At 62.8% G+C, this 15,242-nt stretch overlaps 1 protein-coding gene across 1 annotated transcript; it reads left to right on the forward strand.

Moving 5' to 3' along the window:
* Positions 1–3,315: 3,315 nt before the first annotated feature.
* Positions 3,316–14,922, forward strand: LOC117641483 (aquaporin AQPAn.G). The gene is made up of 7 exons (XM_034378850.1): positions 3,316–3,426; positions 10,895–11,101; positions 12,531–12,674; positions 12,762–12,974; positions 13,132–13,212; positions 13,283–13,408; positions 13,840–14,922. Exons 2-7 carry the CDS (start codon positions 10,904–10,906, stop codon positions 13,876–13,878), a joined length of 801 nt encoding a protein of 266 aa, XP_034234741.1. The 5' UTR covers positions 3,316–3,426; positions 10,895–10,903; the 3' UTR covers positions 13,879–14,922.
* Positions 14,923–15,242: the final 320 nt, after the last annotated feature.

Raw genomic sequence — 15,242 nt, forward strand, 5'->3', positions numbered from 1 at the left:
CCAAAGGCCCCGGCAGATTTTTCTGCCTGTCTGCCCTGGCCAGTCCGAGCCTGTGGGAGATGCATCCAAGTGAATTTTTCACGACACAAAATAGGAAATATATTTTCACTCACCATAATACCCTTTCTAATCAGGCGCTCCTTAAAATTCATGTTCGTTGAGAGCAGGACTTCTGTATTGGTCGTGTGAGGTCAAGCACTTTATTATCGACCCTTATCAGATTTATCAAACATGACCAAGTTGCTCACCCAGAGCAAACCCGGATTCGGCCGGATTCGGCGAAATCGCCCGCGTTCCCAGGAAGGCTGACGCGAGGGCGCTTTCGGTGTAGGAGCCCGCGGCGTGCCAGCGCGAGGTGCTCCTCCCCGCGGGCAGGCGCTGCCGGGCGCTGCCACCTCCCGCTGGCACCGTCCCACCGCCGTCTCACTGTCTCTCCGTCTCTTGTCGGCATGTGGGGATGGTTTACGCTCCGCGACATCTGCCCCGGCCCGCCTCGGCGTTACAGTGCACGGCCATGGCACGGCCATGGCACGACCCAGGTGGACGCAGAGCGTCGCAGAGTCGCCAGCGGCGTCAGTCACTCGCCGGGCAGTCGAAGCGATGCCGACACGTTGCTGCCGTAAAACAAAGGCAAGCGGCGGCGATGCGGTCGCAGTGTCACCTCGAAGCTTCATTGACTCGCCTGCGAGCAAACGGGAAAAAAGAAGAATGAATTTTCCGAGCCTTTCGTGGGGTGATCTCCCTCAGGGCGCGTGCATCGTGCATCGCGGTCCAGACCGAGCTTGTGGAACGAAAATAGCTCGTGACGTTTGGAACGGCTGTAACTACCGGCCTCGTCGCGAGTCCTTCCTGTGCCGATTTGCCGTCGGCCGGACGGACGGACGGAAAGGACGACGGACAGACAGACGGACGGACGGACGGCCACGCGCCGCGGCGAGGCACGGCACGCGAGAGAGACCACGGCGCCGTCGTCGCATCCACCGTCCGCGACGACGGACTACAACGAGCGGACACTCGCTCGTCTCCGAGTTTGGCGGGCACCTTGGCGGCCATCGGTTTCTGGAAGCGTTGCCGCTGATGAGGCGGAGGACCCGGACCCTCGCTAGGACGGCCCACTCGTCGCCCTGTCTCTCTCGCTCCCTGACGCATGGCTCCCTGAGTGCGAGAGAGACAGAGCGACGAAAGCGCTGTGCTGAATGAGCGGCGGCTATCGGGAACGCCACGCAGCGGGGACTCCCGGGCCGCTCCAGCCGTCTCGTGCGGCGGTCCATTTGAGCCGTCCTTCGCTCCGCGGTCCGCGCCGCGCACCGCGATTTTTCCACTGCCGGTTCGCGCGAAGCATGAGCAACAGTGTCGCGCTGCGTGCCGCATGCAACCGCGGTGCTGCAGGCTCAGTCCGAAGCGCTGCGTCGCCCTGTCTCTGTCGCACTCTTGGCGCGTCCCGAGTGGGTGCGAGAGAGACGGCGCCGTTCGGAGCGGGCCGTCTGCACGGCACGGCACGGCGCGGTGCCGCCGGCGGAAGGACACGCCCCGGCGCTGCGCTGTCCGGCGATGCCTGGCGCGCCGACGACGCTGGGGTGCGAAGGGGGTACGCTGGACGCGCTCGACGATGCCCTTATAACGCTGCACTTGGAGCTGGTCGCCGGCGGTCGCTTTCCTCCGCAACGGACGCGGAAACAAGCAGGACAGACGACGAGAAGAACCCGGCAAGATAGTGGTGCTCTCTCGACTCCAGCGGCCCCCAGCGGCGAGCCCGGCCGGGCTAGGACTCGGCGAGGACCGACTCTCCGCTCGTTTATTATCGCTCTGCACTTTCATACGTCGTTTACGAGCGGCAAAACGGTGCGGTCTATATGCCCGACCGACGCCCGCCCTGGTTCCGAACGGCGTGCTCTCGTCGCCCCGTCTCTGTCGCTCTCGCGGCGCGTCGCGGCGCGTCGCGCAGGGGTGCGAGAGAGACGGAGCGCCCGGCCGCCCAATCGGTCGGCTTATACGGCTGCACTTTGCGCCGCCGCGGTGCGCGCACATAACTCCAATTGCAGGAAGCGCGCCTCGCGTCGCCTCGCGTCGCCTCGCGTCGTCCGCACCGTGTTTATGTGCTCGTGCGTGGCGGTGCGGCGATGCGGCCATTCGCTTTCTCCTTTCTTTCTGCGCTAATTCGGCCATCTTGACAGTGTCTGTCTCTGTCGCGCGGCGAGAAAGCACAGCGCAAGCAGCGAGGCGCCTGCGGACGTCGGGGTAGGCAACCCCCCCAGGCAGCCCGCACCGGAGTCCGACGGGACGGCCCGCCAGCAGGCGCTCTGGAGGAGGAGGACTGGGACAGCTGTGGCATTGGCCTCGCACTGCATTTTAATTCAGTTTTCGAATCTGTTTGGCGGAGGGAATTTCGGCAGAGGCCAAAGAGTCACCCCCAGCAGTGCGGCGAGAGCTGTGGTCGGGCAACTTTGCCCAGGGACAGAAGAAGAGAGAGAGACCGAGCTCGGGTTGATTCCATTCATCGCGGTGCGTGTTGCACAGCGCTTCGCTGTCCCGGCAGTGACGCCGTGGTCTTGCTCACTGTCATGTCGGGGGTAGTGCATGGCTCCGAGCCCCGCGGCCCCCGCAGCCCCCGCAGCCCCGCCTCGCGGGATTATCTGGGAAACCGGTCTGACTTAGCGCAGAACTGGTGCAGTTTGTTGGTGGTCTCTCGCTATCGAGAAGGCTAAGGCTGGTGGGGAGATGATGCGGTGGCGAGTCTGCTTGTTTTCCGAGAATAAGCAGCCCTCTTTCTCGGGTTTCGGCTTCGCGCCGTGCGAACCCCCATCACGTGTTCACACTGTAAATCGGCGGAAAAGACCCCCGCCCCCTCCCGAAAAAAACGAAAACAAAGGAATAAATTGGACGAGGAGTGGCACAGAAGCACCTCGAGGACCTCGTCGAGGACGCTCGGCAGTCCGCGCGATCCGGTCCGGTGCCGGCATGCCGCGGCACTGCCTTTACGACAAACCAAATGAGCGCTAAGGACTCGCAGCACTCGGAGCGTCACGTCCCCTCAATAAAACTGTTGGTGGTGATTGTACCTCGGGCGGCCCACGCCGTGCCGTGCCGTGCCGTGCCCTGCCGTGCCCTGCCGTGCCGTGCCGTGCCCTGCCGTGCCCTGCCCTGCGTGCCCTGCCCGTCGCGAAGCGCTACGCGGGGGAACGCATCGCGGAGCGCGGTGGAGGCGGGGCGGGGCGGGCGAGGCGGGGCGGGTGGGGCGGGGCGAGGCGGGGCGCGGTGGGGCGGGGCACGAGGGGCGCGGGCCGGGGCCTGGGGCCCGGTGCCGTCCTGCCGTCCACAGTCGTGCTTTGGAGGGCGTGAGAGACTGAGCTAGCCGTCGTACAGTGGTCGCGCGTGTGTGTGAGTGTGTGTGTGTTCACCCAATTTACCAGGACCATCCCCCAACAGGTGAGTGCCGGATCGAGGCAGCCGGAACCCATTAGTTCAAAAATGAATTAAAAAGTTCAAATGCCCCCCGAATGTGGTGGGTTTGTGTCTGTTCACTATGGATCGCTACTACTGTCTCGCGAGTGTTTTCGAAGTGTGCAAGTGAACGCAGTTTCCCATACAGTACTCCAAAACATTCTCTGAGGAATGAAGGGAAGAGGTTAAACTGGTGGGGGGGCGGTCGCGAGTGAACCCAGGTGAAGCGAATCGGAGCATTTTGGCCCACGTGGCACCTGTGGCTGGCCTGACCGTGCCCGGCCGCCTGGTGTGGGTGCCCGCAGTGCCCGCACTGTTTCGCCTTCGCCGCTTCGCCCCCAGGGGACCGACGCTACACTGCTGTCCTCCCGGACGCAGCCCGCGAGATGATAGTAGCGGCGAAGCCGAAGAATTCGAGGATGAAACGCGTCGCCTCGGAGGCGGCCCGGCAATTAATTCGCTCCTCAGAGCGCGGCGAGAAGGAGAGAGAGGGAGACAGGGCTGTGAGTGTGAGAGAGAAAGAGCGAACCTCTGCAGAGGCTCTGGGGAGGCGAAGCAGAGGAAGCACGCGGCCACACCTGCCTGCGGACGCTGTGGACGCTGCGGAGCTCCGGGAGCTTGAGAGGAGCCTGCGGCCGATGATGCCGATGATGGCATCCCCGCGTCATTTGGAGACTTTGTAATTGCCGCTCTCCGTGCGCGGCGCTTGGCGCTTCACGCGCAAGGTGGCAGGACTGACTGACGCGGCGACCGCGGCGCGCATCAGACAAAGAAACAAAAACAAAAAAAAACATAATTAGGAAGCGCCCTGTTATAGCACCCTGCTGTGGTGCCAACCTGCTGAAAAATAACAGTGGTGAAATACGATAACAATCGTAAAGAAGCCGAGTTAAGTCTTTTCTGGCAAGCTGCCGCTCGGGGGCGAAATAATTACTCGGATAGAGCGGTGCGCGTGCGAACGCCGGGAACGCCGCCGCGCTCATGCACTTGACGAACGGGAACCGAGCAGCGTTTGCCGGCCCGGCCCGGGGCGCGCTGCTCCCGCATGGCCGGGGGCCGGGCCGAGCAGGGCCCCGCGTGTAACTGGATAGTCCTGTGCGAGGCTAGGTAACGATGGCGAGCCGGGCCACCACAACAACATGCAGTACACACAAGCCATCGCCAAAGACAGCCCTGGGGATCGGGAAGAACAAGGTTGCAAAAAGAGCGGGCACTGTTCTGCTCGACTACAGTGGCGGCGATGGTCTTAATGAAGGCGTTGATGCTTGCACCTTGCTGGGGCTTTGACCGTCCGCCGGGGGCTGGCGGCCGGCCAGCAGGGAGCCTTGGGGGGGCCGGGCCGAGCGGTGCCGGCACTGCCGTTGTGCACAACGTGTCCGCGAGGTTGTTACATCTGGCGACAAACTGGCGGAAGGTTGCCGCGCGTTGAGCCTGGGCAGCCTCGTCGAAGGCGAAGCGCATACAGATGGCTTTTGGCAGTGGCGCGGATTGACTGGACTTCCTTCCGGCTGCAATTACCAATGCATCCCCGAACGCGAGGCCGGCGGGCAATGAAGCCAGCGGCCGTGCCAGACCCTCCGCGACAAGCGGCTGCGATCGCGAATTAAAAACATATTTCTGGATTAGTGGCGATTCCGGTGTGCTGGTTGGTTGTAATTCGCCTGTCAGCCTGCGGGACGACGCGACAAGACGGCACGCCTTCTGTCTTACCGCCTCGCCGTGTCCTTGGCATCCTCGTTCTGCTCCAGACAGCCGGAGTGGAGTGGAGTGGAGTGGCGGAGTGCCGGCGGCCGGCTCCTCGTTGGTCGTTCCGTTTCCGCGGAAATCGCTGGATCACTCACGCCGGGCTTTTCGCAACGACGCCGTGGGTATCGCGGGGCGGGGGGGCAGGCGGTGCTTCGGGGAACGGCGAGGTTCGGTTCGGCGGTACGCACAAGGAGCGTGTTCTTATCGACACGCTGCTGCCCGGTTGGCGCCGAGGCGGGTCCGGGCGGGGCACGCCGCCACCGCCGGCCGGCTATCTGCCTCCAGCCGTCGCCCTGTCTCTCTCGCACCCTCACGGGACGCCCCACGAGTGCGACAGAGACGGAACCAAGCGGCAGGACGCCACAATTTTCTCCCGTGACCAGCAGCCCCGGCGCCGGCCGCGTCATTTTCCAGGCGAGTCACGGCGGGAAATCGCCGCATTTCCACCATTTCCCCGCGAAGGGCCGCCGGGCAAAAGCGTTGCGACCATTAAAGGTGTAGTGCAGGGCGACAGTGGCGCGTGAGGCAACATTCTTACGAGCAATTAGCGCGGCACGGCGGCATCGCGGCATCGCTCTCACCTCCGACGCCCACACTGTACGCGCCGGGCCGTCAGCACCGGCACAAGGCCCGGCCGAAGGGACGCAGGGACGAAACTCGAGTAAAAAGGAAGGAACGGCCGCCGCGCCGCCGGGCCAAGGACTGGAAAGCACGCTTTTGATCGCCACTTAAGCGGCGCTTTCGAGTCCGTCATCGCCGCCATGGCGCCTGCAGCCGGAAGCGGGGTGCTGCGACGGCCTTCCTGGCTGAGGGCACGCACGGAGGGGGAAGTTCAGGAAAGCCCAGAACGTGAACGCAGATGATGCGTTTCATTAAAGTGTCCACTACGATAATTTTGAACTAAAAACAAAATAAACTCTCTGTGGGCCGTTCTTGTCGGTCTGCGGGACATCACAAAAATACCCAGAGCTGTTTTCTTTGGCGTGTTTTTTCTGTAATCTGGCTAACACATTGGTTTGCCGCCTCATTGTTTCCGCGGAAGACGCGTCGCGGCGACCGGAGTGACGACGTGGATGTAATTGCCGCCGACGCCATCCTGGAATGCGGGCCGTGACGCGGCCAGCCGCCACGCCGACGGGCCGCCGCGCGGGAAACTTTGACGACCTTTGAACCGCAATGTGAATCCGATTCCGCGCGGCCGGCGACAACAAGTGCGTGCGACTTAAGCCGACGGCGAAGCCGCCGCGGGAAACTGTGGCGACCTTTGGACCGCAATGTGAATCCGATTCCGCCTGATCCGTAGGGCCCAGGGCCGCCCGGGCGGGGGCCGGCGACACAAAGAGGAAAAGTCGGGGCCGTTCCCCGAAGTGAGACGTGTTTCTCGGCTCGGCGTACTCGGAGCACCCGGCGTGCCGATGGGGTTGGCGATGCGGCCGCGCGCTGACCCGGCGGCCTGGTCGGAGTGGACGGCCACCTATCTGATGGGCAGCCCGCGGATCGGCAGTGCGGTGTGGCGGCACGTTCGCGGCCACGCCGGGGCAGGCCCAGGGCAGGCCCTCGCGTGCCGCAGTGCCGCGGGACTCATCGGGAAAGCCTCTTGGTCTTCCAGTGTCTTAACCGGGGAACGACTTTCCGACGGCGGCACAGGCCACAGTCGACACAGAGTGTGCTCAGCGTAGAGGTCAATGTGCCTGCTCCGGGGTCCATCTGTCGCGGGTTCAACGCCCGCGGTCCGCCAAATTCTTATTTCACCAATCATTGCCGCTTGTTAGACAAGGTTCAAGAGCGGTCCTAAGCCAGCTTCCCGCCGTGCCCACGAAGGGGCGGTGGTCCTGGGAGCGGGCCGCAGATCGGCGTACAGATACAAGTTGACAAATCGGACCAGTTCGAACCTCGCTGGTCCGCACAGCCTGGCACAGCGCTCCGCGTTCGCGAACTCGGACTCGGGCGGCCCGAGCATTGGCTGGCCGCCCCTCCTCGGTAACGGAACGCCTTCTGCGCGTAATTATTCGACAAACTCGTAGCTCTGTCTCTCTCGCGCCCGTTGGGAGTTCCCTGTGGGAGCGAGAGAGACGGACCGACCAAGCACTGGGCGTTTCGTTCGATCCCTCTCGGATTTATTGCGACGGAGGGTCCGGCTAGAACAAAGCGGACTGGGCAGCTCCAAGCGCGGCGTGGTTCCCTGCCGTGGGCTGGCCGAGGCAGGCCGAGGCAGGGCCTCCATCTCCATATGACGTCACGGGATGATGTATCCGTCCAGTGGGGCCGGCCCGCCACCCCACGCATGTACCGCGGCACCACGACCGCGCCTAGAGAGACAGGCGAGACGAGGCGGCGGCGTGGCGGAGTGGACAGCGGGCTGGCCTCTCGGACGTCGTGGACGTCGTGGACATCATCCGCGGCCCTTCTGTTGGCGGGGCGGCCAAGAGGGCCACAATACAATGACGCCGTGCCAGGGCGCCTCGCGCTTTCCACCGAATGCCAGCGTGCGTGCGTGTGTGTGCGTGCGTGTGTGTGTGTGTGTCGGTGTGTGCAGCGGGCCATCGCGTGCCTGTGTGCGTGTGAAGGCATTCGCCACCTGCGATGCGTTTTGGGCGGTCTTCTCACGCAGACACGCTCTCCGGCACGGCATTTCGATGTCGGAATTTTTAAACGCCGAAACTGTTGTTGGTGTCTTGTTTCCCTTCAATTTTTGCCGTGCGCCATGTAGCGACTCCCGGCCCGGCCGGCCCGGCCCGACGATTTTGTCAATCACTGGCGCGGCGCGCAGTCGCCATCGGCCGCGGCGGTTTTATGCGCCGTTTAGCAATGAGAGGCGGAGAGGCTGGGAGGAAGTCAAAGTCGTACGCTTTTCGTGGACGCTTCGTGGACGCGTCAATTGGCACCAGCTCGACAGCTCCATTCGAGGCGTCAGCCCGCGCCTCCAGCAGGCAGCCGTCTCCCTCTCGCACTCCAGCCGGCGTCCAGCGGGGGCGCGAGAGAGACAGAGCGACGAAAGCGCCGCGCTGCCCGAAATCAGTCCACGGCTCTGCACCGGCCAAACCAGGCGGCCGACTGCTCGTTTGTTATTCGGCGTGTTACCACCGCCTTGCAGTGCCTTGCAGTGGCGTGCCTCGCTGCGCCGCGCCGCCTCGCCGGAAAAGGAAACGTGCAATATCGGGCCGGTTTGGTTGGAGCGCCGCCCCCCTGCCCGGAGACGGCCGCCCGGAGCGTCGCGCGGCCACCTGTCCGCGAGGGGGCCGCCGGGGGGCTAGCCGTAAGCCGCGAGCCCCGCCACGGTGCAGTCCCACGCCGTGTCGCACCGCCGCCGCCCCGTACCGGAGCAGCAGAGAGAAGCCGGCCGGATTTATGGCCAGTGTACCTGCCGCCCGGTACCTCCCCTCCCGTTCGTTCGCGAGCGCTTTTTAAAATTTTCCCGCTCACGTCCCGGGCGTCGCGAAGTCGCAACAGGGCTGCCAACCTTATTCGTACGAGAGTCGTGTCTTGTCGTGGGATGTGTCGCTGAAGTCTCACGGAGCGCCCCGCCCCCTTCCCAAAGGCCCGCAGGCCTCTTACACACACACTCGCCCACACTCACACTCCTCTAACTAATCCATTTTCCGTTCTGCGGGGCGCATGGCGCCGTGTCATTGCAACTTGATTATAATGTGTCCCATTTTCCTGACGAACAAGGTCAAGTTCTCGCGCACACACACACACATACCAATGCCAGCGCGTTGGGCTGATTATTCCCCGTCACGGTGGCGGGCCTGCTGCCGGCCCCGCTACCCCGCCAGCCCCACAAGGCCGTGATGGTCGAGGAAGGGCCCGCCGGGCCCGGGGCTCGGCCTTATTAGGGCCTGGCACTCAGCAACAAGAAGTACGAGTAGTACCCGCGGAATGTCTAGTGGACGCGGCGGCCGGCGAGGCAGCCAAGCCACACGGCTCATTTCGTTACCACAACCATTTTTTGCCCCGGACACATGTGATTCGAACGTCGCAATAACAGCGCGCTCTTTTTTCTCTGCTCGTCCCGTGCCCCGATCAGCCCGCGGAGCGCCGCGGTGTGTGTGTAGAGCGAGGAATTCCCTGTTTCGGGCGCGACTGGCGTCGGAACGTCGGAACGTCGGCATCCTGGAGGCCTGGCGGCGTGGAGGCGGCGCCCGCGGCGGGAAAAGTCCGGCAAGTGTTGCCGCGGTCTCGGGCGGGGCTCCGGGTCTCGGTGCGCGCGGCGCTGTAAAAGAGGGCGCGGCCGGCTGCCGCCAAACGGCCGGCCGAGGGCCGCAGGGCACACCGGCAAGGGCTGCGCGGGGCCGCACAGACCACACCAGGACCACACCCCGCGTAAGCACGCGTAACTAGCATTCGGCAGGCCCTCGTTTAAGGCTTCACTGCGGCGCGGCACGTCACCGCCGCGGACGTACTTTACCGAAATGAGTCCCCGAGGCAGCTTGAACGCAGCCAAACCTTAATTAGAGAGAGGGGGGGAGGCCGCGGCGGCGCAGTCGAGGAGGCGATGCGCCTCGTTGTTATGCACGCGCCTTGATTGTTTCCGACTGGAACGGAACTCGCCCGCGACGCCGTGAGCCGCATGCAGTGCAGGAGTGCAGGCAAGGCAGTCCGTGCAGCGCGTGCAGCGGGCAGGCCCGGCGCAGGCCGAACGGGACTGGGGCTGGCCGGGGCGGGGCCCATTTGCATTCTCGTGACTTCTTTTGTCCCTGCGATTAAAATCAATGCAGCTGGCCGTAGTTCGTTGCACGGATTTTCTTTTAATGCTTATGGTTCGTCGGTTCGAGCTTCGAGCAGAGCGGTGCGAGGCGGCGGGGCAAAACGACGAGGTGACCCGACCGGCAAAACCACGCCAAGAGCGCGCACCGCGTGGCCGACTGGCCGAGTCCCACAGTGGCGTGGCGACGGGCGGCCTGGCGCCATGGTCGCTGCAACGACGGCCACCTCGTCGCCACCGCGGCGGCGGCCAACCCACCCCACCGCATGGAGGGGCGGGGCGGCGTGGCGCTGACATTATCATATGTCTCGTCAAACACGAGGCATTTCGAGTGGCGCCCCTCCAACGATAATCACCCGGCGGGGCGAAACGCGAAATGCGGTGTGCCAACATTCGGGCCGGCGGCATTAGACGACCTGTCTGCATGGGACCGATCTAACGTGCGCTGACATTTCCGATATTTAGCCAGGCCGGGCAAAAGAGGGTCGGGCAAACTAGGAGCACCGGCTGCCGTCTCCTTACCCAATCATTAACAAACAACGACCGGTATGATCGACGCACGCACACTGCAGTGGCGCGCCGGCTGCACGCTGGCTGCCCGCCGGCTGCACGCACGCCGCGGCCGCAGCATCCCACCGGCCATTGTGCGCGGTGGGCACGCGGGCCGTGCGGCGTGCACTGCCTGCGCCGTGCGCCGCCTCGCAGTAAATCTAAATACGTGCGGCGCGGCGAGTGCAAGATCACACGGACGGTACGGACGGTCACGCCCGCGGCACCGCCAAGCCTGCCGCCGGCACGACGCAGGAAGCCGGGACGGCCGGGACTCCGCGATGACGCACTGCTCTGCACAGCCAGGGGTGCAAACAGAGAAACACACACACGAAATGAAAATAATACTGGGATTTGAACCTCGGTCTCTCTGGATGTAGCGCTCCCACCGGACACTGTCACTGGCCCACCCTTCCGAACTTGTTGTGTTGACGCCCTGCTTGTCTGTTCCAGACCGCCACCATGCCGGACGTGAACAAGGTCCTGGGGCACCAGGAGCTGAAGCAGCAGAACCTGTACCGCTCCCTGGCGGCGGAGTGCCTGGGCACCCTGCTGCTCAACTTCTTCGGCGTCATGTCCTGCGTCAAGACCAACTCCCTGAAGAACGACCTGGTGGAGGTGTCGCTCACCTTCGGCTTCGTGGTGTTCGCCGTGGTGCAGGTGAGGCGGTTTTCAACTGCCAGGTGTTTCGCAGGGTGTTCGTGCTGGGTTCAGGGTATCGGGTCGGTCCGTCTTGGAGAAGGTATACACGGGCCAGCAGATGAAGGAGGATAGAAGGAGCCCAAAATGGGCATGAGTGTCATCGGTAGTCGTTAGCTCGCATTCACGGGACGGAGATAGAATCTATCGCCTCATTGTGTGGCGTGGTGCTCCGTGTGCCGAGAGGGAGAGAGATGGATAGAGATAGAGCTCCAAGTCACGCCTCAGCAAACAAAACGATTTATTCGTTAATATCTTTTGCCACACCACTGCATCATCACGAGGCACTGGTTGCTCTTGCGTGCCCTCGTCCAACACAAGACAGACGGCGTGCTCAAGCGCACTGCATGTACCGCATGCATGTCCGAGTGAGTCCTCGCAGAGCTGCGGGATTACGGGGCTCAAGTAGTCGCGAACCGCGCGGTACAGCAGCGCATGTCTTGGGTCAGCGCTTGCCGGACAGCGACAGGCCGACCCTTCCCCACGCTTCAAGTGCCTGGCAGATCAAAGTCGCCCCGAATCCGTCCCGAAGGCCCCGCAGGCACGGCAGGCCCCGCAGGCCCTGACGGCGGGAAGGCCGGCGTTGCAAAGCCTCTGCCAGTGGCCCTGCCGTCGGGCCGTGAGGTGCCGTGCCGTCGTCGTGGTGGTCCCACGGCGCCGGGGTCGCGGACGACGCTGTCGCAAGCCGATGTAAACAACGGGGCCGATGGGGTGCCCGTCAGCCCGCGGCCGGGGTCCCCGGGTCCCCGTGGGTGCCCCTCGCGGCCAAGCGGGGCAGTGGGGCAGCGAGGCTGTCACCGCGGCGCCACGAAAATAGACGAGACGAGACGTCGCGGACCTTTATTCCCGCGCCGTGCAGCCCGGCCAGCCCGCAGCAACAACAACAACACCCACGCCGGCAACAACAACACCTCCGCCGGGGCGGCCGGGGCACTATAATGCGCGCACGGGCCGCCATCGGATATTCATAGGACGAGGCATGGGTGCCGCGCTGGGCGCTGGGCGCCGCGCCGCTCGCCGCGCCGGGCCGTGGGCGCCGTGCCGTTGTGTGGCGGTGGCGAAAATGTGGGTCGGGCTCGTTTCTGAGTGGGGACTGAGGATCGGGGGAATTTATGACAGCTTATTGTAGGCTTTCTTTATCCGAGGCGGTTTGGGATTGGCCCGTTGCTCTCCGCCGCGGGGTCCGCCCGGTCCACCTTGTCCGCCAAGCAAGCACCAAGCCAAGCGCCGCGGCGGCGACCTCAAAGAGGAAGGGACCGGACAGGAAGAGGAGCAGGGTGGAGAGGCGGAGGCTGGGCGCTAACTAGGCCCTGGCCTCTGCACGCGTGACGTGTGCCACACAAAGGATGCAACCTACACTCGAAATAATGTCGCTCTCTTCTGCTTCCAGGTGTTCGGCCACGTGTCGGGGGCGCACGTCAACCCCGCGGTGACGGCCGGCATGCTGGTGACGGGCAGGACCCCCGTCATCCGGGGCTTCCTGTACGTCGTGGCGCAGTGCGTCGGCGCCATCATCGGCACCGGCCTCGTCAAGGTGGGCGTGGGCTGGGTTTCAAATCCACCTCGGGTGCGATTATTTTTGTGCGTTTTCTGGTTTCATTTTGACACGTTTTTCGAGCAGGCGGTGACCCCCGAGGCCTTCGCTGACGTGCTGGGCAACACCAAGCTGACGGCCAAGGGCCTGACGGCGGCGCAGGGCTTCGGCGTCGAGTTCCTGCTGGGCTTCGTCCTGGTGCTGGTGGTGTTCGCCGTGTGCGACCCCAACCGCCCCGAGTGCAAGTACGCCGCCCCGCTCGCCATCGGCCTCACCGTGGCCCTGGGCCACCTGGCGACGGTGAGTATCGCCGCGGCTGCCGCGCGGGGTATCTGCAGGGTGCCGCTCCACAGCGCGGAGTAGCGCCGGCGGCACGCGCCGCAACGCGCCGCTGTGTGTTGGTTTGCCTACCCGCCGATGCGCAGGCGCTCGGGCTGACTCGCGTTTCCTGCCGCAGATCGACTACACCGGATCCTCCATGAACCCGGCCCGCTCGCTCGGATCGGCGGTCCTCACGGGAGACTACGAACACCACTGGGTGAGTGTCCTGCCTCGCCTGGCCTGCCACAGTCTCTGTCGGCGAGTCTCTACGAGTGTGGTGCTTGCAGGTGTACTGGATGGGGCCCTGCGCCGGCGCCATGGCGGCAGGACTGCTCTACACGTTCGTGTTCGCGGCGCCCGTGCCCTCGCAGACGCAGACCACCTACACCGTCGTCAGCACCAGCGACAAGGAGGTGAGGCTCGGACATTCCTACGCCCACACAGACGAAACGAAAGGAAAGACCCGTCGAGTATTCGAACCGGCGGCATCCCTCGGCCCGCCCGATTGCGAAGATACCCCGCGTTCTAATTGAGACGAATGTCGGGCCAAATGAAAAGAAGGGCTTAATTACCGCCTCGCCCAGTGCCCCGCCCGCAGTGGCGTGGGTGGTCCACCGTGTCATACTGTGACCTACTCCCCTCCCACCGCGAGATTGGCCCGTAATGAGCGCTGCCCTTCGCCCTTTCTGATTGGACAATGGAGAAAGGGAGCGAGAGGGCCTCGCGTCTCTCTCGCGGCGGCGTTACAATTACCCCGCCGCGACCTCCCCGGACAAGTCCCCGGACCTCCCGCACCACGAATCCCAAACTAAAGCCGCCTGTCGTTCCGTTCCGCTCCGTCCAGGTGAAGCTGCACATGAAGCGCCTGGAGGACGAGCCCTGAAGACGGCGCGCCCAGCTGTGCTGCAAGGCCTCGCCCTTCTTCGAGTGGACGCCGTCCCGCCTGTCCACCCTGCCGCCTCCCGCCGCCTGCTTGGAAGCGACACTGCAAAACGGCACCACTCTTCTTGTATTTAAAAAAAAAATCAAAATGGTGGTGACGAACGATGCACAGTTTGTCCATGACTCACTTGTACCGTCGTGGCGTCCTGCCTGAGCGTACAATACTTGTTTGCCGGCCAAGAAAGCGTACCTTTTATACTACATCAGAGTGCATTTTTTTGTTTGTTTTGTTTCTGTAGTAGACCTTTTTTACGCGACAAGTGCTTTCGATTTTGTTCTCTTCACCTGTTGCTTCCCATAGCAAGGGCCTTTAGAAGGCTGCCAAGATCACTGCACCAAAGAACATGTCAATTATACTGAGTCAGTAACTTTCTGGCTTGATCTTTTTGAGTGAAAATGAACAAGCCAGCATTTCCTGGGCACCATTGTACACTAAACAGGACATTCCTTTGCGCAAACTACCATAATTACAAAAGTTTCAATCTGGATCAGCGCTGTTGCTCTTGAACGTCTACCTTCTAGGTATTAGGTTTAAACTTAAGACAATTATATTTCTTTTGTTTGTATGTGTGTTTGTGAGTGTGATGTGCTTTATATTTATATTCATAGTGTGTATTTTGCAGTCTCAGAATGCTTGAACAACTAGTTAATCTCTGAAAAAAAAAATGTGTTCATTGTAGTGTAGTACAAAAGCGAAAAGAATTTCAAGACAATAGACCAGCACAGGCCTGTGCAGGCGATGACCCGAAATTTAATCCTTGCCGACACATCTTCTTCACTAGCTTCGTTTGCCCGGGCAGCCACTCCACTGTGTGGCGCGTCACGGAGAGTTGCTTCTTGCGGGCTTCGTCGTGCATCATGTGATATCTTTCTCTATTAATTTATTTCCATCCGCCCCTGACATTTATTATGTTTCAAAGTGTTTATTGTCAGTAAAATAATGCATGCTGCCTCATTCTCTAATAAACAGTGTTCTTTACATAAAGCGCGTTTACTCATTGGCCTTTTATTGGAAGAAGTGGGTGAATGCGGCTGGCAGAAGCGACGCTTTGGACCCGAAGGGTAACAGGGCAGCATCTCTGCTCAATGTGACAGGAGGGAGGCACTGTGGCAGCGTACAGTCGTACAGTGTATACCGCAGCAGAACATTGAAATACAGCAGCACCCCCGCGCAGACTTTATCAGCCTGGCCGGGCCGCTGCGGTAACGCCCCTAGGGTGGGGGTCGAGGGCGGGGCGGGGCGGGCGGGGCGGGCGGGGGCGGCGGGCGCGGGGGCGGCGGGCCGGGCGCATGGACGTGGCGGAG

This window comes from Thrips palmi, unplaced genomic scaffold, assembly GCF_012932325.1.
Source record: "Thrips palmi isolate BJ-2018 unplaced genomic scaffold, TpBJ-2018v1 HiC_scaffold_15, whole genome shotgun sequence".
In the NCBI taxonomy this organism is placed as follows: domain Eukaryota; kingdom Metazoa; phylum Arthropoda; class Insecta; order Thysanoptera; family Thripidae; genus Thrips; species Thrips palmi.